The 23,327-nt window shown below is 41.9% G+C and overlaps 1 protein-coding gene across 3 annotated transcripts in view; it reads left to right on the top strand.

The window, feature by feature from the left end:
* Positions 1 to 21,924, top strand: part of NUCB2 (nucleobindin 2) — a 50,892-nt gene extending 28,968 nt beyond the window's left edge. For 2 of the 3 annotated variants that reach the window (XM_056115940.1, XM_056115941.1), the window contains exons 6-14: positions 1,862 to 1,965; positions 7,121 to 7,306; positions 7,685 to 7,775; positions 8,872 to 8,930; positions 9,018 to 9,110; positions 10,087 to 10,176; positions 19,917 to 20,087; positions 20,558 to 20,639; positions 21,768 to 21,924. In XM_056115940.1, coding sequence (XP_055971915.1) covers positions 1,862 to 1,965; positions 7,121 to 7,306; positions 7,685 to 7,775; positions 8,872 to 8,930; positions 9,018 to 9,110; positions 10,087 to 10,176; positions 19,917 to 20,087; positions 20,558 to 20,639; positions 21,768 to 21,775 — 884 coding nt within the window. In that variant the 3' untranslated portion in view covers positions 21,776 to 21,924. Of the gene's footprint in view, positions 1 to 1,861; positions 1,966 to 7,120; positions 7,307 to 7,684; positions 7,776 to 8,871; positions 8,931 to 9,017; positions 9,111 to 10,086; positions 10,177 to 19,916; positions 20,088 to 20,557; positions 20,648 to 21,767 lie in introns of those variants that run through there. The other variant, XM_056115942.1, reaches the window with a different exon arrangement.
* Positions 21,925 to 23,327: the final 1,403 nt, after the last annotated feature.

The following is a 23,327-nucleotide window of genomic DNA, read 5'->3' as shown; positions in this document are numbered from 1 at the left end:
GAACAGGGAGGCGTTGGAATGATAGTAGAGCGGTTAGGATGTTTGCCTTGCACGCGGCTGACCCAGCTTCAATCCCCGGCATCCCATATGGTCCCCCAGCACCGCCAGAAGCGATTCATGAGTGCAGAGCCAGGAGTAACCCCTGAGCATCACTGGGTGTGACCCAAAAAGCAAAAATAAATAAATAAAATCTGCCAAGCTTTAAAAAAAAAATGAACAGGGGCTGGAGCCATAGTGTAGCAGGTAGGGCATTTACCTTGCACGCGGCAAACCCAGGTTTGATTCCCAGCATCCCATATGGTTCACCTGAGCACCACCAGGAGTAACCCCTGAGCATCGCCAGGTGTGACTCAAAAAGAAAAATAAATAATGTACAGCTGCATTGATTTCCATTATTATTTAACCAGGTACTATTCATGGATATTTGGGTTATTTTAGGAGAACAGTCTTGTATACATATCATTATGTATCCATGTAATACTAGTTGTAGGTTACGTTCTCCATAGAGAAATCATTTAACCTAAAGATATATGTATGTCATTTTGATAGCTGTTGCCACTGCCACAGAGATAGTATATACAGTCACATCAACCACAGTTTGTTGTAACTTTGCTGATAGTATGTACCTTCAAACTTAAGGAGAGGTGTTAACTCTGATGAATGATATTAATAATGCAGTTTTACTGTGTGCATCTCTGTTTTCTGAGCATTCTCACTCAGTTTTTAGCAGCTGGGCCAGCAGTTCAAAGCAGGGATCTGAGGATGTGATGCTGCTCCTTCTCTGTGGTTCTGGGGACAGTTGGGCCACCCAGGCCTTTCTCAGGAACCTCTGGGCCTGCCTAGGAAATGCTGGGAGCCTCATGATGCCAGGAGCTGAAACCTGGTTAAATAAGTGGCTAGTGTGTGCCATAACTACTGTTCTATCTTCCTTCTGCATGTATTTTTCTCATTTTGACTGAGGTCAAGTGTCTTTTCATGTATTTGTGTGCTCATATGCTTCAGGGCTAGGACTTATGACAGATCTGTTCTTTGTTTTTTGTTTGTTTTGTGTTGTTTTGTTTTGTTTTTGCTTTTTGGGTCATACCCAGCGATGCACAGGGGTTACTCCTGGCTCTGCACTCAGGAATGACTCCTATCAGTGCTTGGGGGACCATATGGGATGCTGGGGATTGAACCCAGGTCGGCTACATGCAAGGCACATGCCCTACCCACTGTACATAAAGATATATGTATTTGCCATTTTGATAGCTGTTGTCACTGCCACAGAGATAGTATATACAGTCCCATCAACCATAATTTATTGTCATATACTCCAGGCCCCAGATCTGTTCTTTGTAAGTAAACTTCTAGACCAGTGTAAAACTAAGAATTTAGTGAGCTTTCTGGAAGTATTTTAAGCAGTTCATCACTTTCTGGCATAACAATACATCCCAGACTCATCTTGTGCCTACTCTGCTTCAGCCCTGGAATCAGCCATTTCTTTGAGGATACCTGGTACTTTGTATTAGAAGATACTACAGAAAAGATGGGGACTCGGTGTGCTCATTATTTCTGTAATGTATTTTCTTCTTGGAACTTTCATTAACAGAGGTAGAAAATATCTTCACATCCCTGCATATATACATGTACATGTGTACACATGCATGTGCACATACATGCCCATATACACAAAATGTACATGAACATCCATGTATACGTACATATTTTAGAAATCATAAATTTACACAGTCTGCCTTCTTTCCATTTCCATTAGGCTTCTTTCTTACCTTCCATTATTCCATATTTGTATATTTCTTTTTCCTAGTGAGTCCACTGACCATTTTTAGCTTCTAGTAATTGTTCATTTACCACTTTCTTTCAGATACAGGCATAGACCATCATGCTCTTCTAAAACAGTTTGATCACCTAAACCACCTGAATCCTGACAAGTTTGAATCCACAGATTTAGATATGCTAATCAAAGCGGTGAGAATAATTCCCCCCTCCCCATGTTATCTTTTGTTATGCCTTGAGATTTTGTAATATGAAAAGTAAATTCATTGAAGTGCTAGTAAAACTGCTATGTACTCTCTAGAGCATCTTTTGTTGTTGTTGTTGTTTTGGGGCCATACCCAGCGCTGCTCAGGGCATACTCCTGGCTCTGTGCTCAAGAATCATTCTCAGCTCTGTGTTCAGGGACCACTCCTGGCAGTGCTGGGACCATATGCAGTACCGGAGATTGAACCCATAAAATACCTTTAATTGGAAATATCTTGGGCCGCAGAAATTGCTCAAAGAACTGGAGCATAAGCCCTACATTAGCTGGGACCTGAGTTTGACCCTTCTTACCACAGTCCTCCAAGTACTGCCAGCTGTGGCCTTGGGCCTCCAGCATTGCTGGCCCCAGCTGAGTGGCCTTAATGCTGCCTCACTAGCTTAATCTTTACTAGTCCAGATAATAATATGGATATCAGGCCTATAATCTCTTACCCACAGTTCTAAAAACTACAGTTCTAAAACTATAACTATAACATAACACAAAACTGTAACTATAACACAGTTCTAAAACTATAACTGAAATCGGGGGCTGGAGCTGTGATAGTACAGCGGGTAGGGCATTTGCCTTGTGCACGGCCAACCTGGGTTCGATTCCCAGCATCCCATATGGTCCCCTGAGCACCACCAGGAGTGATTCCTGAGTGCAGAGCCAGGAGTAACCCTTGTGCATTGCCAGGTGTGACCCAAAAAGCCAAATAAATAAATAATGAAACTATAACTGGAATCTAGCTTGAATTTTGGTAAGAATACTTATAATTCGTTTTTGTTTTAAGATTTTTTTGTGGGGGGTGCTGGAGTGATAGCACAGCGGGTAGGGCGTTTGCCTTGCACGCGGCCGACCCAGGTTCGATTCCCAGCATCTCATATGGTCCCCTGAGCACCGCCAGGAGTAATTTCTGAGTGCAGAGCCAGGAGTAACCCCTGTGCATCACCGGGTGTGACCCAAAAACAAAACAAACAAAAAAAGAAAATAAAATTTGTTTTTGTTCCACAACTGGCAATGCTCAGGGTTACTTCCAACTTGGTGCTCAGAGGTTGCTCCTGGTGATACTTGAGGAACCACAAGGTTCCAGGGATCAAACTGGCACCTCCTGCATACAAATCATGCCCAGCCTGTTATCTCTGTCTCTCCGGCCTGTCTATTGATATACAACCATATACTAGTTTATACTAAAGTACTCAGTAGAGTTGTTCATAGACTTTGACAACGAGGTACCAATTTGTTGGGCTTTTCTAAAACTTTATTTAAATACTGTAGTTTACAAAATTGTTCATAATTCAGTTGTTTCAGGCATTCAGTGTCCCTACACAATCCCACCAGCAGTGTGACCTTCCCTTTATCATTGACTCCAGGTTCCCACCCACCCTACAAGCCCGTCCCATTGGCAGGCATAGCACTGTAGCACTGTCCTCCCGTTGTGCATCAATTTGCTCGAGCAGGCACCAGTAACGTCTCCATTGTGAGACTTGTTACTGTTTTTGGCATATCGAATACACCATGGGGAGCTTGCCAGGCTCTGCCGTGTGGGCGGGATACTCTCGGTAGCTTGCTAGGCTCTCCGAGAGGGACTGAGGAATTGAACCCGGGTCGGCCACGTGCACGGCAAATGCCCTACCTGCTGTGTTAGTGCTCCAGCCCATTGGCAGGCATAAAATAATTTATTTTATATTTTTTTTACAACAAAATGTTAAGTAGAATTATCAAACTATAGTTCAGGGGCCCGGAGCGATAGCACAGCAGGTAGGGCATTTGCCTTGCACGCAGCCGACCTGGGTTCGATCCCTGGCATCCCATATGGTCCCCCAAGCACCGCCAGGAGTGATTCCTGAGTGCAGAGCCAGGAATAACCCCTGAGCATCGCTGGGTGTGACCCAAAAAGCAAAAAACAACAACGACAACAACAACAAAACTATAGTTCAGTAGAAGAAAATATGTGGAAAGGAGTGTTAAAGTCATTGAGGATTTACTGAGCTGTTTGTTGCTAGTTGAGCCCTCGTGTTGTTTTTGCTGATTGAGCTTAGTTGACTTCTGTGCTACTTTTCCATCTAGTTTCTTGTATTCCTCTGGGCTGTCAGTTTTGTAGGAGTGGCTGCTGGAGGGTGGTCTGGGGTGTGGAGGAAGGCTGCCCACCCCCACTCTGAGAAGACCACAGTGTTTTCAGTCCCAAAACCACTGTACTAATTTGTTTGACCACAGTATTTTGCAGTAAAGATATATAATATGGCATAGGTTCATCTTATTTTAAAATACTGTTTTTCTTTCATTTTTTTGGAGATATAATTGAAGAAAAATAATTTTAGTTTAAGGTATACATTTTAATGACTTGATGTTTTGAAATGATTACGAAAAAGAAGTTTAATTAATGTTGATGATCTCAGATATTTATTTAAAAAGGAAAAACCAGGCTTCCTCGTGATGTGTATTCTTGGTGTGTATTCTTCCTTGTGATGTGTCTACTCTTAATAAGTTAAAAAATGCCATCTAGTGGTGTAAGCTTATAGTCATCATGCTATATGTTATATCCCTAGTACTTATTTATCTTGAAATTGGAAATTTGTTTCCAATTTGATTGCTACCTTTATCCAAAAGATTTGTTTCCTTTTGATTGCTATCTTTATCCACTTCCACTTCTCATCTTTCCCTGCATCTCACAACTACAAATTTCATCTTTTTCTATGAGTTTTGTTTTTAATTTTTAAAATTCTACTTTAGTAAAATCATACGGTATTTTTTCTAACTTATTTAGCTTAATGCCCTCACATTCCATGATATTGTTGCAAATGACAGGATTTCTCTCTTTCTTGGTGGCTGAAAAATATTACTCTGTATCCCAACTGCTTTATCCATTTCTCCATTGTTGGACACTTAGGTTGTTTCCATGTCTTGACTATTGTAAGCAATGCTGACATAGGAACAGAGCAGCTAATCTCTTTGTGATCATTCTTTTGTTCCTTTCTTTCTTTATAGAGTCTTAATCAGAAATTCTTAATCAAAAATCGTTGCACCACACAGTAGTTCTGTTTTTTAAATTTATGAGGAACCTCTGCGCTGGTTTCCATAATGTCTGCACCATTGACAATCTCAGCAGCACTGAGGGGCCCCCTTTTCTCTCATCCTTGCCAGCATGTATGATCTCTTGTAATTTTTTTATAAATGTTGTTGCCCGCATGGCAAAGCCTGGCAAGCTACCCGTGGCATATTTGATATACCAAAAACAGTAAAAACAAGTCTCACAATGGAAACATTATTACTGTTGCCTGCTTGGGCAAATCGATGAACAGGAGGACAGTGCTACAGACAGTTGTTCTTTTGGGGCCACGTCCGACAGTGCTCAGGACTTACTCCGGCTTTTCACTTAAGGATCACTCCTGATGGGCTTAGGGAACCATAAGGTATTCTGGGAATTGAACCTGGGATGCTCATGTGCAGGGCTAGCACCCTACATGCTCTGGCCCCTCTCTTGTCTTTTTGATGGCAGGCATTCTACCAGGGATCAAGTGAGAGAGCTCATTGCAGTTCTGATTTGCATTTTCCTGATTAAGACATCTTTTCACCTGTTAGATATTTGAATATCTTCTTGGAAACACGTTTGCTTAGATCTTTTGCCATCTAAAAAATTGGATTATTGGGGCTAGAGTGATATCACAGCAGGTAGGACACTTTTCTTGCTGGGTTCAATCCTCAGCATCCCATATGGTCCCTTCCACCCCCCAACACCTCCAGGAGTAATTCCTGGGTGCAGAGCCAGGAGTAACCCCTGAGCACCAAGGGTGTGGCCAACTCCCTCTCCCCACCTTTCCCGAGGGGGGGGGGATAAATTTCCCTACTTTTTTTCTAGAGTTTTGTGGTTTCAGATCTTACATCTTGAGTACATTTCTAGTTTGGGGTGTGTGTGTGTGTGTGTGTGTGTGCGCACATGTGTGTGTAAGGTAAGGGTTGCTTTCATTATTTTACACTTGAATATCAAATATCCAGCACCATTTATTTAAATGACTATCTTTTCTTCATGGAATATTTTTTTTAAATTTCCTTTTTTGGGGGCTGGAGCAATAGCACAGCAGGTAAGGTGTTTGCCTTGCATGTGGCCGACCCAAATTCGATTCCCAGCATCCCATATGGTCCCCCGAGCACCGCCAGGAGTAATTCCTGAGTGCATAAACTAATTCCTGTGCATCACCGGGTGTGACCCAAAAGGCAAAATAAATAAATAAATAAATAAATAAAATTTCCCTTTTTTTTACTTGAATCATCATGAGATAGAGCATTACAAAATTGTTTCAGGGAATATTCTTGGCTCCTATGTCGAATATTGAGAGAAATTATGAACCATCTCTGACCTCAGGAAGTTGAAATAAGAGTGTATAGATCTCATGTTGTGGTTAGAAAACATTCTAGTTTCTCTTTTGTGCAGATTTGAGGGTCTTTTCCTTCTAGTTCAAGTCAGTTTTTATTTATTTATGAGGAACTTTAAGAACCTTTTGTTTTCAGGGGCTGGAGCAGTAGCATAGCAGGGAGGGCACTTGCCTTGCACACAGCCAATCCTGGTTCAATCCCTAGCATCCCATAGATGCCCTGAGCTCTGCCAGGAATAATTCCTGAGTTCAGAGCCAGGAGTAACCTGAGCATCTCCAGGTGTGCCCCCTAATAGCCCCCTTCCCCCCCCAAAAAAGCCCACAAAAACCCCTCTCAATTAAAAAGGAAAAAAACGTTTTGTTTTCTTTGTCTATATTCCTGTAATAATAATGACTAGCATGGGGCCTGAGCAATAGTGCAGTGGGTAAGGCAATTGCCTTGCACATGGCCAACCAGGATATCAATTCGTGGCTCCTCACATGGTCCCCCGATCCCCACCAGGAGTGATCCTTGAGTGCAGAGCCAGAAGTAAGCCCTGATTAACATATGCGGCCTAAAAACCAAAAGAAATTTTTTTAATCACTAACATAAAATGGTATAAATTAAAAAGAGGACTGTTATATATTCTGGTTGTTCTATAATGCATTCTGTTAAAAAGTATATTAAATGCAAAAATGCCTTTATATTTTTTAAACATGTATATAATTTAATTAAAACATTTCATTATAGGCTACAAGTGATCTAGAACATTATGATAAGACTCGGCATGAAGAATTTAAAAAGTATGAAATGATGAAGGAGCATGAGAGGAGGGAATATTTAAAAACATTAAATGAAGAAAAGAGAAAAGAAGAAGAAATTAAATTCCAAGAAATGAAGAAAAAGCATGAAAATCATCCCAAAGTTAATCATCCAGTAAGGATTATGACTTTATAAAACTAAGTAAAAAGTAAAGTAAATAAAGTAAAGGCCCTCCCGTTGATCATCGATTTGCTCGAGCGGGCCCAGTAACATCTCCATTGGAGACTTTGTTGTTACTGTGTCTGGCATATCAAATACTCTCGGTAGCTTGCCGGGCTCTCGAGAGGGGCAGAGGAATCGAACTTGGGTCGGCCATGTTGGCTGCTTGTAAGGCGAAAGCCCTACCGCTGTGCTATACCAGGTGATATAATTTATAATTAGATTTCATATTTAAATATTGATTCATTATTATATAAAGTTCCTTAAATTTATATTTTACTTTTATAATATGTACACATCAGCTACATGTTGTTTTCAAAAATTGACTTACAGGGAAGCAAAGATCAACTCAAGGAGGTTTGGGAAGAAGCTGATGGATTGGATCCTAATGACTTCGACCCCAAGACATTTTTCAAATTACATGGTAACAGATTTGATACAAATATAAATCTTCACATGCGATGTTTGAAAAATTATACCTCCTTTATTCTTAATTTCTGCCAAGATTGTTTTGTTTATATGGTAGAATCTATTAAAAGATAGTTTCTATTGTCCTACTGACAATAAATGTTTATATTTTCTCTCTAGGGTGAAATAACAAACCTTATTACTGATCTGTAGGGTAAATTACTTAAGTGAGTCTCTGTGGATTGTTTTGTTGTGTTCTTTGGACACCTGAGGTTGTCTCTGGCTGTGCTTGGAGCCCATGTGGAGCCAAGGATTGAATCCAAGTCTTCTGCATGCCAAGCACATACTCAGATACTCAGCCCACTGAATTATCTTTCCAGCCCTCGTAGCTGTGTTTTTGGTTTTGTTTTGTTTTTGTATTTGATAGTTCTCACAGCTTATTGCTGGGTCTGCTCTCAGGGGTCAATCCTGGTGGAACTCAGGGGACTATATGTGGTGTCAGGGATCAAATCTGGCTTGACCACATCCAAGGCAATTGTCCTGCCCACTGTACTATTTCTCTGGCCCTAATAGCTGTGTGAGTGTTTGTGTGTGTGTGTGTGTGTGTGTGTGTGTTTCTTTTATTTTGTTTTTGGGCTATACCCATCAGTGCTCAGGCCCTTCTCCTGGCTCTGTATTCAGGGATGACTCCTGGTGGGGTTCAGAGACCATCTGAGGTGCTGGCAATTGAACCCTTGTTGGCTGTGTGCTAGGTACGCAGTACTCACTGTACTCATTATACTATATCTCCAGCCCCCCATTAGCTGTTTTTATGCCCATTTACCTTGAATTGTTTTTCAGGTTACTCTTTAAAATGAAGGTATTCTAGGTTATATCTAACATGCTTTATGCTATAATATTATAATCCACTTTTATTCTTGTATATATTTTCTAAAAGACTATTATGAGTTTTTCCAGTGGATTGAGCTAAGATATGATGAAAAAGAATTATTTTTATGTAGCATATTGATGCTTTGTTTTGCTACATTTGCAAACCTTTATATATGGTTGTATTTCATTTATTTTCTAAGACATTAAAGTCAACTTTTGCATTTGTAACTTTTAAACATTAGATGTCAATAATGATGGCTTCCTAGATGAACAAGAATTAGAAGCTCTATTTATTAAAGAGGTAAATGAATTTATTAAATATTCATTGTTTTACTTTTTCCCTATTATCTTCCTTTCTTTTATGTTGGCTTTCAAATTTTCTTTATAGTTGGAAAAAGTATATGACCCCAAAAATGAAGAGGATGATATGGTCGAAATGGAGGAAGAAAGGCTTCGAATGAGAGAACATGTAATGAATGAGGTAGGTCTGTAATTAATGTTATTGCTATAGATTATTCAAGTGATTGCAATGAATCTTCACATAAGGTGAAAAAGAAATATATAGAATAGTTGTATGGTTGAATATTATCATTTGTGCTACAAAAATACTCAGTTTATAAAAACTAAATATTTTAAAAGATTTAAGATCCTATTGCATATTAGCTATGAAACATTCTTTAAAAGCAAAATACTATGTAGTATACAATATTATTTTAAAAGGCTATTTTAATTTTTGTCAAGGAAAAGAAGCTCAATACCATAATGGTACGACAGCAAGTATTTATTTCTTGTTCACCTTTCTAAACTGAAAACTCTGATCTGTACAATGTAGTTAGGGTATTTAAGCCCTTAATGATAAATTGGGACCTTTATTTAGGCCTGGGATCCTTAATACATATGTATTAAATAAATAAAATTTATATATTTAATAAAATTCTCAAAGACCAGAGGGATGATATAGAGGCTGGAGAGTACAGCAGGCAGGGCACTTGCCTTACAGGTGGCTAACTTGGATTTGATTACCAGCATCTCATATGGTCCCTCAAGCCCAGTCAGGAGTGATCTCTGAGCACAGAGCCAGAAGTAAACCCTGAGCACCAAAGGATATGACCCTAAAACTAAAAAAAAACAAACCCCAAACCCAAAAAAACAGTATTAACCTTAACTAGCCAGATCAGTACACTGAAACATGTTGATGTTTGGGTGTCAGGGATATATATATTCCCTATGTTTTTTCATATTTGCATTACATAGAAGAAAAAGTAAAGGATTTTCTGATTCTAGTATAATAATGTTGAGTATTCTTTTCTTGTTGTTCTTCTCGACCTGCAGTTTCCAATAACATTAGACTGGCCCTAAATGCCAAATGTTTATGCAGCATCTCTTAGAAAACAGTTTCTAGCATGTAAATAGTATAAGAAAATGATATTTTTGCCCATACATTTTCCTTTAACCAGGTGGATACCAACAAGGACCGACTGGTGACCCTAGAAGAGTTTATGAAAGCTACAGAGAAGAAGGAATTCCTGGAACCTGATAGCTGGGAGGTAATAATCCACTTCCAATGATATGTATGATTTAAGCAATTCGCATCAGACTATTCTCCTTTTAGTTCTCATTCTCTGGTATGTTTCTGCATGACTTCCACTTATGCATCATAGTATTGGTAGAATGAATTTTTCTATTAAAAAAAGAAAAATTTTGGAAGTTGATCCCTTGTTTATAATCACATTGCTTATAATTAAATCTTTTTTAAAAAATTTGTACTTTTCTTTAAAATTTTGAAAATATTTTCTGACTTTTTTTTTGAGGTCATATCTGATGGTGCTCGGGGGCTACTCCTAGCTCTGTGGAGTCACTCTGCATAGTGCTTGCTAAAAATTGAACTTGAGCGTCCCACATGCAAATCATGCTGTCAAGCCAATCAAGCTAGCTCTCTGACCCCCAAACTACTTTTTCTAAGTATAAAAATAATGTCCGCTTTTAAAAATTAGAAATGATAAATATATTTAAAGGTATAGATGAAAGGTTAGATACTATCCTTCTTCCCCTTCCCCCCCGCCCACCCTTTGTCTCTGTGGCATTTGTTTTTTTGCTGCTGCTGCTGCTGTTATGATCAGGGAATGGGCTGGGCTGCAGTGCTTCACACTGGGTAAAGGTGCTTGCTGGGGGCTGCACATTTGGTGTGGTGCTCCCACTCTGTGGTAGCAGTGCTCACCCAGTCATGAGTGCACAGTTGCGTGCTTACACACTAGTGGTGTGCCAGATGTCTCTCACTTGGTCATGTGACTCAGGGGATCCCAAACAGCTGTGCTGCTGGGAGGCAGAGTAGTGCTGGGATCAGGCTCATCTCAGCCTGCAAGGCTGCAGCTCTACCGCTGTGCTCACCCGGGACTCACTCTCAAAAAGAAAGTACTGCTATAAACGTTTTCTTTAATCTGAGTGCTTTTTTTTCTATATTAGGAGGAAATAGGGATAATTTGATGGGATCTAGACTTTCTGATAATGCAGTATTAACAGGACCCAGGAATATTTGTCATCATTTGTCATTGTTATTATGCCTAGGGGCACACAGGGGGCACTCACCTGTGGGAGAGAATGTGGGGTGGGGAAATGGGATTTCCCCATCTACACTCAGGAATTACTCCTGGCTGTGCTTGGAGGACCATATGGGATGTCAGGGATTGAACCAGGGTCGGCTGCGTGCAAGGCAAATGCCCTACTTGCTGTACTATTGCTCCGGCCCTTAATTTTACTTATGTGGAAGTGCAACACACTTTCTTAAACTAAAACTTCAGGATTTGACTGTTGATCTTTCCAGAGAAATATTTTTTTAGACTGTTGATAAACTTTGTAGAAGTATCTTTTTAAAAGATAGGTACCTATGGGTATCTGATCATTGTATAATCGAAACCCAAGCACAAAAAATTGTAAATCTACAACTGTACCTCATGGTGTTTCACTAATAAAAAAAAAAATTTAAAAAAAAGGAAAAAAAAAGATAAATTGAAATTGAGAATGTTATTTTCTAAAAACTTTTTGTAACTTTGAGGCTATACTTTGACACTAGGTAAAAATTTAATTGTTTGCTAGTTTCAGCATTGAAATTGAGAAAGTTATTTTTTAAATACTTTTTGTAACTTTGAGGCTGTACTTTGACACTATGTAAAAATTTGTTTGCTAATTTCAGTATCCATTGGTCATTCTGGTAAGAATTAGGTGTTTAAAAAATAAAAAGAATTAGATGTTACTACTCCCACTGAAAAATGGTGATTCCCTATCACTATTCTACATTTACTAGTTGACTTCCTAATGTAAGAAACAGCTATCCCTTTCCTTTATCTACTTTTTGTTTGTTTTCTTTTTGGGTCACACCCGTGGATGCTCAGGGGTACTCCTGGCTCTGCACTCAGGAATCACCCCTGGCAGTGCTCAGGGGACATATGGGGTGCTGGGAATCAAACCAGTTGGCCACGTGCAAGGCAAACGCCCTACCTGCTGTGCTGTTGCTCCAGCCCCTTGATCTACTTTTTATCTGTGTAGAATCATGGTGATCCTTGAGTGCAGAGGCCAGGAATAAGCCAGGAGCACTGCCAGATGTGGCCTCAAAACAACAACAAATGCTTAGGGTTGGAGAGAGAGTATGGCAAGCAGGGCACTCGCCTTGCATGTGGCTGACTCACATTCTATCCTTGAAAACCCATATGGTGACTGAGCACTGTCAGGTGTGGACCAAAAATCAAAAGGAAAGAAGAAAAAAGAAAGAAAAAGATACTCTGAATTGGCCATCATTGACCAAGGACTTTTTTTGTTTGTTTGTTTAAGCTTAAAAGACATTGACATCAATAGCACAGCGGGTAGGGCGTTTGCCTTGCACACGGCTGACCTGGGTTCGAGTCCCAGCCATCCCATTATGGTCCCCTGAGCACCGCCAGGAGTGACTCCTGAGTGCAAAACCAGGAGTAATCCATGAACATCGCTGGATGTGACCCAAAAAAAGAAAAATGACATAGACAGATGATCTTGTTCTTTCCCAGCCATTTTTCTGGGGACTCCTGGTTCTTTTCCATAGAGATCGGTGGCCAACTAGAGATGACCAGTGGACTTGCTTTTTGTTCCCAGAGAGCCATAACAGATTTGATTAGTTAAAAAACAAACAAAAACCTATATTGGGACTGGGACAAGGGCTGGAGCGATAGCACAGCGGGTAGGGCGTTTGCCTTGCATGCAACCAACATCGCCGACCCGAGTTCGATTCCTCCGCCCCTCTCGGAGAGCCCGGCAAGCTACCGAGAGTATCTCGCCCACCCAGCAGAGCCTGGCAAGCTCCCCGTGACGTATTCGATATGCCAAACACAGTAACAACAAAGTCTCCAATGGAGATGTTACTGGGCCCGCTCAAGAAAATTGATGAACAACAGGAGGACAGTGTCCACACCTCGGGACTGGGACACAGTACAGCAGATAGGGCACATGCCCAGCTTTTGCCAAACCCAAGTTTGATCCTTGGCACCACATGGTCCCCATCCAGAATTGCAGCGCTGGAGACCCCAAGAAGCCCAGGGCCTGGGTAGCAACGGATCCCTCAGACCCTGCAACAAGCTGTGCTCTGATAGACTAAGAATGGCCTATGGGGCCCTGGGCTGCCTGTGTAATTTGTGAGCGCCTCCCCGCGCCCTTCCCCACAAAAATGAATATAATATTTAATGTGTATATATAACATACACAAACATATAGACACATCTTTACATACTTGTATGTATTTTTGACTCAATAGAGATTAAATTGCCTAAATTCATACTGATAGTTTCTTAAATTCTAATCTGATGCCTCCACTTCTAATCAACTATCTTTCCTTCTTTCTATAGTCTTTATAAATCCTGGCTCTCCTTTACCCTTTGGGGGAAGGTTGAACCACACCCTGCAGTGCTGGTGGGACCATGCTGTGCCTGGGATTGAACCAGGGTTAGCTGCATACAAGCCTTAGCCCCTGTACTATCTCTTGTTTTCACTTCATTTTCATTTCATCATCCTGTTATTCGTCGATTGCCTCGAGCAGGCCCTAGTAACGTCTCTTTCATCATAGTCCTGAGATTATATTCAAGACTCTTTAGGAGAAAGAGACCCATCATTGTTACTGGTATTTGGCATATTTGGTACGCCACGGGGAGTTTGCCAGACTCTGCCCTGTGGGCAAGCTACATTCGATAGCCTGCAAGTTTATCCAAAGTAGGAATGAGATAATAAGATGTCATTAAAAGATGTCCTGATGAGATGTCGCGTGGCCGCGAATGCGGTTTTGGGAGCTGGATTTTATAGTCTCTGAGTCTTGGCCGTTGATGGGATTACACGGCGCCAGGGGGTCAGGTGGTGGGTGTGACCCCCACCTACTGGAATTTGGAGGATCTGGGTGGAGGATGCTCGACTCCAATCCGAGTAAGCTCGGAGATCTCGGCCCCGAAACCCGCGTGGCTTTGTCCCTCTGCCAGTACCTTCATGTGTGCGGAGAGTGGTCTCAGCATGGTGGTGGCTGGTCCTGGAGGTCTTTGGCTGCCGGAGCCCTGGTCGGGGCGGGGAGGAAAGCTCAACCTGCTCCCCTCCAAGGGGCTCCAGCGAGGAACAGCCAGGCGCGGGGGCAGAAGACTGCACTGGTCTCGTCCAGGAGCTGGATTTTATAGTCTCTGAATCTTGGCCATTGATGGGATTACACGGCGCCAGGGGGCCAGGTGGTGGGTGTGACCCCCGCCTACTGGAATTTGGAGGATCTGGGTGGAGGATGCTCGACTCCAATCCGAGTAGGCTCGGAGATCTAGGCCCCGGAACCCGCGTGGCTTTGTCCCTCTGCCAGTACCTTCATGTGTGCGGAGAGTGGTCTCAGCATGGTGGTGGCTGGTCCTGGAGGTCTTCGGCTGCCGGAGCCCTGGTCGGGGCGGGGAGGAAAGCTCAACCCGCTCCCCTCCAAGGGGCTCCAGCAAGGAACAGCCAGGCACGGGGGCAGAAGACTGTACTATCTCTTTAACCCTCCATAATAATGTTTCACTTATTTTCTCGAGTCTGGAACTATGCAAAGAGTTTCAGAATTGCTGTTTCATGCCTCTGTAAAGTAAGAGTTTGATATTTTAGATTTTGTTCTGGGTTTTAACCTAGGACACAGCTATAGTTGAGAGTTTCTTGGTTTCCTTACTTTCTGGGAGCTTCACCAAAAAAGAAATTCTGGGTTTATTGGCTTCTGTTTGTGTTCAATTTTTTTCTGACCTTGTAGATTTTATTTATTTATTTATTTTGGAGGGGAAATAACCCCTAAGCGATAGTCAGAGGGCCTGGAGCCATTTCTAGTGATGGTGATGGTTGGCCAATCAGGCCAGATCATTTATTGCTGGGACCCAGCAATGCTCTAGGAAATACGCAGTTCCAGGGATCAATCCCAGAGCCTCACAGCTGCAAGACAAGTGCTCTGCCACTGAGATGCATCCCCAGTCCCTCCAAAAATCTTCTATTTTAAATGTGTGTATTCATGAGATGGAGGGATAATACAGCAAGCACTTGCTGTACACTTGCCTTGCACACAGCTGACCCAGGTTCAATCCCCAGAGTTCCAAGCCCCCACCAGGTATAATCTCTGAGCACAGAACTAGGAGAGACCCTGATCACTGCCAGGTGTGGCCCCCAAACAAACAAGCAAACAAAAATCAAAACATGTGTTTCATAGGCGTGTAATTTACTTTTCTACATTCTCTTTGTCCTTCACACCAGTACTCTTCCTTGTAGGAAACCAATTTCATTAGCCCTTTCAGTTTTTTCTTTTGTGTACATTTTTTTCTCATTTGTTCTTTCTTGTCCAAAAGGTATTAACATGGTAGATACTATTTGGGGGGGCATACAAGGAGGGTCACACGCGGCCATGTTCAGGAGTTACTCCTGACTCTGGCTCAGGGCTCCCTTTTTTTTTTAACTATGCCACATTACTTTTTATTTTCTTCTCATTTCACATTTTTCAGTTGTATTTCTTTTGTATTTTTTTGCTCTTTATTTTATTTTTATTTTACTGAATCACTGTGAGATACAGTTACAAGCTTTCATGTTTGAGTTACAATCATACAACGATCAAACACTCATCCCTTCACCAGTTTACATTCCCCACCACCAATCTCCCCAGTATATCTCCCCTTTCCCATCCTCCCACTCTCTCCATGGCAGACAGTTTCCCCCATTCTCTCTCTCTATTTTTAGACATTATGGTTTGCAATACAGATACTGTGAGGGTCTCATGTTTGGTATTTTATTTACTTTCAGTACACATCTCCCATCCTGACCAATCTCTCCAAACATCATTTTCTTAGTGATCCCTTCTCTATTCCAGCTGCCTTCTCCCCCTACTCATGAGGCAGGCTTCCAACTATGGGACAATATTCCTGGCCCTTGTGTCTGCTGTCCTTGGGTGTCAATCTCATTTTATTCATACTCCACAAATGAGTGCAGTCTTTCTATGTCTGTTCCTCTCTCTAATTTCACTTAGCCTGGTACTCTCCATGTCTATCCACTTGTAAGGAAATTTCATAACTTCATCTCTCCTAACAGTTGCACAGTATTCCATTGTGTAGATGTACCAAAGTTTCTTTTTAAATTTAGTCTTCTGTTCTCGGGCACTCGGGTTGTTTCCAGATTTTGGCTATTGTGAACAGTGCTGCATTGAACATATAGGTACAGATGTCATTTCTACTGTGCTTTCTTGCATCCTCGAAATATATTCCCAGAAATGGTATTGCGGGGTTATATGGAAGCCCAATTTCTAGTTTTTGAAGGAATGTCCATATTGTTTTCCAGAAAGGCTGAACCGGTAGGCATTCCCACCAAGAGTGAAAAAGTGTCCCCTTTTCCCCACATCCACGCCAGCACTGGTTGCTTTTGTTCTTTTGAAAGTGTGCCAGTCTCTGTGGTGTGAAATGATATCTCATCATTGTTTTGATTTGCCTCTCCCTAATGATTAGCGATCATCCTCCCGTTGTTCATCCATTTGTTCAAGTGGGTCCAGTAACGTCTCCATTTTAAGACTTGTTGTTACTGTATTTGACATATTGAATACATCACAGCAAGCTTGCCAAGCTTTGCTGTGCGGGCAAGATACTCTTGGTAGCTTGCCAGGCTCTCCGAGAGGGGTGGAGAAATTGAACCCGGATCGGCAGGCCGCGCAAGGCAAACGCCTTACCACTATGCTGTCGCTCCAGCCGAGCACCGCCAGGAGTGGTTCCTGAGTGCAGAGCCAGGAGTGACCCCTGAGCATCGGTGGGTGTGACCCAAAAGGCAAAAGGCAAATGATTAGTGATGTGGAGCATTTTTATTTATTTATTTGCTTTTTGGGTCACACCTGGCGATGCACAGAGGTTACTCCTGGCTCTGCACTCTGGAGTTACTCCTGGCGGTGCTCAGGATATCATATGGGATGCTGGGAATCGAACCCGGGTCAGTCGCATGCAAGGCAAACACCCTACCCGCTGTGCTATCTCTCCAGCCCCTGTCGAGCATTTTTTTCATGTTCCTTTTGGCCATTTGTATTTCTTTTTTGAGGAAGCTTCTGTTCATTTCTTCACCCCATTTTTTGATGGGGTTGGAGGTTTTTTTCTTGTACAGTTCTACTAGTGTCTTGTATATCCTGGATATTAATCCCTTACCAGATGGGTATTGGGTAAATATTCTTTCCCATTCTGTGGACTCTCTCTGTATTTTAGTCACTGTTTCTTTTGAGGTGCAGAAGCTTCTTAGTTTAATGAAGTTCCATTTGTTTATGTTTGTTTCCACTTGCTCAGTGGTGTTTCATCCTTAAAGTTTTAGCTTCAGTGTCCTGGGGGGTTCTGCCTACATTTTCCTCTATGTACCTTATGGATTCAGGTCTGCTATTGAGATCTTTAATCCAGTTTGATCTGACTTTTGTGCCTGGCGTTAGACAGAGGTCAGAGTTCATTTCTTTGCAGGTAGCTATCCAGTTTTCCCAGCACCACTTGTTGAAGAGACTTTTCTTGTTCCACGTCACATTTCTTGCTCCTTTGTCAAAGATTAAGTGGTCATATATTTGAGAGTCTGTGACAGAATATTCAACTCTGTTCCACTGGTCTGTGGGTCTGTTTCTAGCCCAATACCATGCTGTTTTAATGACTACTGCTTTGTAGTACAGTTTGAAGTGGGGTGATGCCACCCATCTCCTTTTTTCCCAATGATTGCTTTAGCTATTCGTGGGGGTTTTTTGTTCCATATAAATTTCAGGAGTATTTTGTCTGTTTCTTTGAAAAATGTCATGGGTATCCTAATAAGGACCACTTTAAATCTGTATAGTACTTTGGGGAGTATTGCCATTTTGATAATGTTCACTGTGACTGTCCTCCCATTGTTCATCAATTTGCTCGAGCGGGCCCAGTAACATTGTGAGACTTGTTACTTTGTTTGGCATATAGGATATCTCACGGGTAGCTTGCCAGGCTTTGCCGTGAGGGTGGGATACTCTTGGTAGCTTGCCGGGCTCTCTGAGGGGGCGGAGGAATCGAACTCGGGTCGGCCATGTTGGCTGCGTGCAAGGCAAATGCCTTACCCATTGTGCTATTGCTCCAGCCCTTGATAACTTTAATCCTCCTATACTTGAGCAGGGGATGTGTTTCCATTTCCTAGTGTCCTTTTTATATCTTTTTTTTTCTTTTTGGGTCACACTCAGCAATGCACAGGGGTTACTTCTGGCTCATGCACTCAGAAATTACTCCTGGGGGTGCTCAGGGGACTATATAGGATGCTGGGAATTGAACCCGTGTCAGCTGCGTGCAAGGCAAACACCCTACTCGCTGTGCTGTCACTCCAGCTCCCCTCTTTTATTTCTTGAAGTAGTGTTTTGGAATTTTCCTTGTATGGGTCCTTCACCTCTTTAGTTAAGCTGATTCTGAGGTACTTGATTTTCTGAGTTACTATTGTGAACAGGATTTATTTTTTTGGGGGGGGTCACACTCGGGGATGCACAGGGGTTACTCCTAGCTCTGCACTCAGGAATTACTCCTGGCGCTGCTCAGGGAACCATATGGGATGCTGAGAATCGAACCTGGGTTGGCTGCTTGCAAGGCAAACGCCTTACCTGCTGTGCTATTGCGCCAGCTCCAGGACCTTTTTTTTTTTAATGTCTCTGTTCTTCTTTTTTTTTTTTTTAATTTTTTATTGAACCACCATGAGATACAGTTACAAAGCTCTCATGTTTGAGATTCAGCCATACAATGATTGACCACCTGTCCCTCCACCAGTGCAAACTTTCCACCACCAATGTCCCCATAACTCCCCCTGTCCCCCACAGTCTTCACCTTACCTCTATGGTAGGCAAATGCTCAGATATTCTCTCTCTATTTGGGGGCATTATATTTTGCTCGAATTTTTCCCACCACCGTTTAAGCCCGCCTTCCAGGGGCAAATGCTAGATCATTTACTTTTTATGGCTCATTGTGCATATCATGAAAGATCATGCGGCCACCTAAGTGGCCATGTGTTTCTGAAATTCTAAGATTGTAAATGGGTGGGTTCCATAGACGTCTCTGTAGGGAGCTATTCCATTTTGGGATTCAACTGGGAGTTTCTGAGTCCAGTTTGAAGATTAAGTCCTGAAAGCCACATACCGGAGCCTTGCTTGTGTAAGCTCACAGTCGCCAGGGTTCCATCTGGAGAAAGCTTTGTTATTTGTATATAAGCAAGCCATGGACTTCTGGGTGTTGATTTTGTAGCCTGCCACCTTACTATATAGACCTATCGTTTCTAGGAGTTTCTCTGTAGAGTCTTTAGGGTTTTCTAAATATAGTAGAGTATCATATCCTCTGCAAATAGTGATAGTGTGATCTCTTCCTTTCCTATCTGTATGTCCTTGATATCTTTTTCTTACCTAACTTCTATGGCCAGTACTTCCAGTACTAAATTGAATAGGAGTGGTGAGAGCGGGCAACCTAGTCTTGATCTTAGAGGGAAGGCTTTTAGTTTTTCCCCGTTGAGAATGATGCTTGCTGTGGGCTTGTGGTAGATGACTTTGACTATATTGAGGAAAGTTCCTTAGATAGAGCTTACTCTTAATAGTGCTTATGGGACCAAAAGTTCCAGGGATTTTACTGGGGTTCACCACATGCAAGGTAAAACACCGTAACTTCTTTACCAAATCTCTGGCCCGTGTTGTCCTATATTTGTACTGTGCTAACCAGAGAATTTTAAAGCTGAGCTGCACCTTGTTGCCTTTCTAAGATTATTTTTAATAATCCTTTCCTCCATTATTCCTTCTTAGACACTGGATCAGCAACAGTTCTTCACCGAGGAAGAATTAAAAGAATATGAAAATATGATCTCTGCACAAGAAACAGAACTGAAGAAAAAGGCAGATGACCTTCAGAAACAAAGAGAAGAGCTCCAGCGTCAGCATGACCAGCTTGAAGCTCAGAAACTGGAATATCATCAGGTGGGGTTTTCTCTGCTTTGATAAAGGATTTTTGGCACTTGCCTAAAAGACTGGCATTTTTTATTATAATAGTTCACTATAATAGCACAGCGGTAGGGCGTTCGCCTTACACGCGGCCAACATGTCCGACCCGAGTTCGATTCCTCCGCCCCTCTCGGAGAGCCCGGCAAGCTACCGAGAGTATTTGATATGCCAAACACAGTAACAACAAAGTCTCCAATGGAGACGTTACTGGGCCTGCTCGAGCAAATCGACGATCAACGGGAGGGCCTTTACCTTTACCTATAGTAGTAGTATTTTAAATTTTGGTATTTTAAAAACTGCTTGGTGGACAATTTTCTAAATTGCAGGGCTTGAATGTCTCATCTTGAAATATCATTTTTATTTTTTTTTGTCCATTGTCAAGGGTGACTCATGTCAGAGAAAATCAGATAATATTTATTTGTAAGACATTCTTTTCCCATCATTAGGTTGTACAGCAGATGGAACAGAAAAAATTGCAGAAAGGGAGTCCTCCATCTGGGCCAGGTGGAGAACTGAAGTTCGAGCCACGTATGTAGTCTTGTTTGTTTAAGGAAATAAACAACAGATGAAGTGAAATCATATTCGTGATAAATATTATCATGATAAATATTATATAAAATTATTATTTAGTTATCTGTTTTTTTCTCTGTTGAGCAACTGGTGTTATAGAAAAATGGAAAGGCCTGTAAAATTTTATGCAGTAGCACATTTCAAATGGCATAGCATTTAAAAAAAAATTGCTTTTTGGGTCACATCTGATGTTACTCAGGGGTTCTTCCTGGCAGTGCTTGGGGGACCATATGGGATGCCGGGGATTGAACAGAGGTTGGCCATGTGCAAGGCAAATGTCCTACCTGCTTTACTCTTGCTCTGGCCCCAAAAGGTATAGCATTGATGGCTGTATTCATGAGGAAATGATTTATTTCAATCTGACTCATTAATTAATGCAACATTAATTCTTTTTACTCAATTATTCTTTTTGTTGGGTGGCTAGCTGTATTTGGGGGTGGGGGCCAGACCGGGTGCTAACCAAGGGTGATTCCTAACTCTATGCTTGGAAATCGCTTCCTGTGTGTTGTGGGCTGGGGATCAACCTGGGCCTTGCACACATGTGCTCAGCCTGTTGAGCTATCCCTGTGGCCCCTTAATCAGCTATTGGTGTTATCAGAGAACGTGTTTTTAATTTATATGATTTATTTTGTGGGTTTGGGGTCACTCCCAGTAGTGCTTAGTGGTCACTCGCAGAAGTGCATGGGGGGACCATGCAGAGCCTGGGATTAAACCCAGGGATCCTGTATACAAAGTATGTGCTCCAGTTTGATCTTGAACATGCCCCAAGAGTATGTTTTTAAAACTGTCAACAATATTTAAACATATTAAAAAACAAATATTAAATATGCCTGTATATAAGAGAACTTCCTGAATGAAGATAGCCTTAAAACAGCTATCTCAGTTGTCTGCCATAGAGGCAAACCAGGAGGTTGGAGGTGGCTTAGAGGGTGGGAGGGGAACTGGGGACACTGGTGCTGGGAAATTACACCGGTGGAGGGATGGGTATTGGAACATTGTATGACTGAAACCCAATTATAAACAGCTTCGTGATATCTGTCTCACAGTGATTCAATAATAAATAAAACATCTCTCTCTCTTTAACAGACATCTAAAGAACAAAGTGCAACAGAACTTTGGAAGACAACTGTTAAATCAACACCTATTTCATCTTTTTACCTCCCTTCCTTTTTCTCTGCTCAATAAATATTTTAAAGCATATATGGAATAAAGAAAGATACTTCTAAAATAAAATACTTGTTTTTTGGGGTAGGGAGATACAGATATATATGAATTGAAGTCTACCAGAAGCAGATAGAAAACAAACTGTTCTTACATTCAGACCTCCTATGTCCTCAGTGATTAAATGAAGTAGCTTACAGCCATAGTTTAGTGACACATTATATCTATCATCTTAGAAAAATGGCCCTGGAAATGTTCTTTAATAGGGTGGATGGAAGACAGTTAATGGACTTTACTGTGACCAGTAGGCAGGGGTCACACCCACCAACTGGCCCCCGGCACCGAGTAATCCCATCAACGGCCAAGACTGAGAGACTATAAAACCCAGCTTCCAGAAGCACGCAGCCACATTTGTGGCTGCGCAACATCTTATTATCTCATTCCTACTTTGGACAAACTGGCAGGCTACCAAATGTAGCCTGCCCACACGGCAGAGTCTGGCAATCTCCCCGTGGTGTACCCAATATGCCAAATACCAGTAACAATGATGGGTCTCATTCTCCTAACCCTGAAAGAGCCTTGAATATGGCACTTTTTAAAATTTCAGGGCTAGGACGAAGGAGATGTTACTGGGGCCTGCTCGAGGCAATCGACGAACAACAGGATGGTCGTGATCGTGTATCTATTAAAGTGAGAAATCTATTTATTGCTTTAACAATAGGTAGACATGAGTCTTTTTTTTTAATACAGGTAATACATTATTCAGAAAAACTCTCATGGATGCCCCTTCTCCTAGTGAACAGAATTCTTCTGAGAAGCCATCCTCTTTCCTGTTGGTAACTTTTTCCTACTTTCAGCAACCTTACCTACTAGAAATTCTTCTACTGAATAGTTTTTCTACTAAACCACTTCAGAGAGCCCGGCAAGCTACCGAGAGTATTCGATATGCCAGACACAGTAACAACAAAGTCTCCAATGGAGACGTTACTGGGCCCGCTCGAGCAATCGACGATCAACGGGAGGGCCTTTACCTTTACCTTTATATATAATCCATATGATGTATGTGTGTATATATATGGGCTGGAGCGATAGCACAGTGGGTGGGATATTTGCCTTGCATGCGGCCAACCTGGATTCCATTCCTCCGTCCCTCTCGGAGAGCCCGGCAAACTACCAAAGAGTATCCTGCCCGCATGGCAGAGTCTGGCAAGCTCCCCTTGGCGTATTCAATATGCCAAAAACAGTAACAACAAGTCTCAAATTGGAGACGTAACTGGTGCCCGCTTGAGCAAATCAATGAACAACGGGAGGATAGTGCTACAGTGCTATGTACATACACACACACACACACACACACATATATATGGATATGGATATATGTTTTGTTTTAGGGCCACACCCAGCAATGCTCAGGGGTTGCTCCTGGATCTGTACTCAGGACTCACTCCTGACAGACTCTGGGGACCATATCAGATGCTGGGAATT

Source organism: Sorex fumeus, unplaced genomic scaffold (assembly GCF_029834395.1).
Source record: "Sorex fumeus unplaced genomic scaffold, SorFum_2.1 ptg000030l, whole genome shotgun sequence".
In the NCBI taxonomy this organism is placed as follows: domain Eukaryota; kingdom Metazoa; phylum Chordata; class Mammalia; order Eulipotyphla; family Soricidae; genus Sorex; species Sorex fumeus.
The sequence above is the reverse complement of the archived record's forward strand: the minus strand, read 5'-3'. Positions and strand labels throughout refer to the sequence as shown.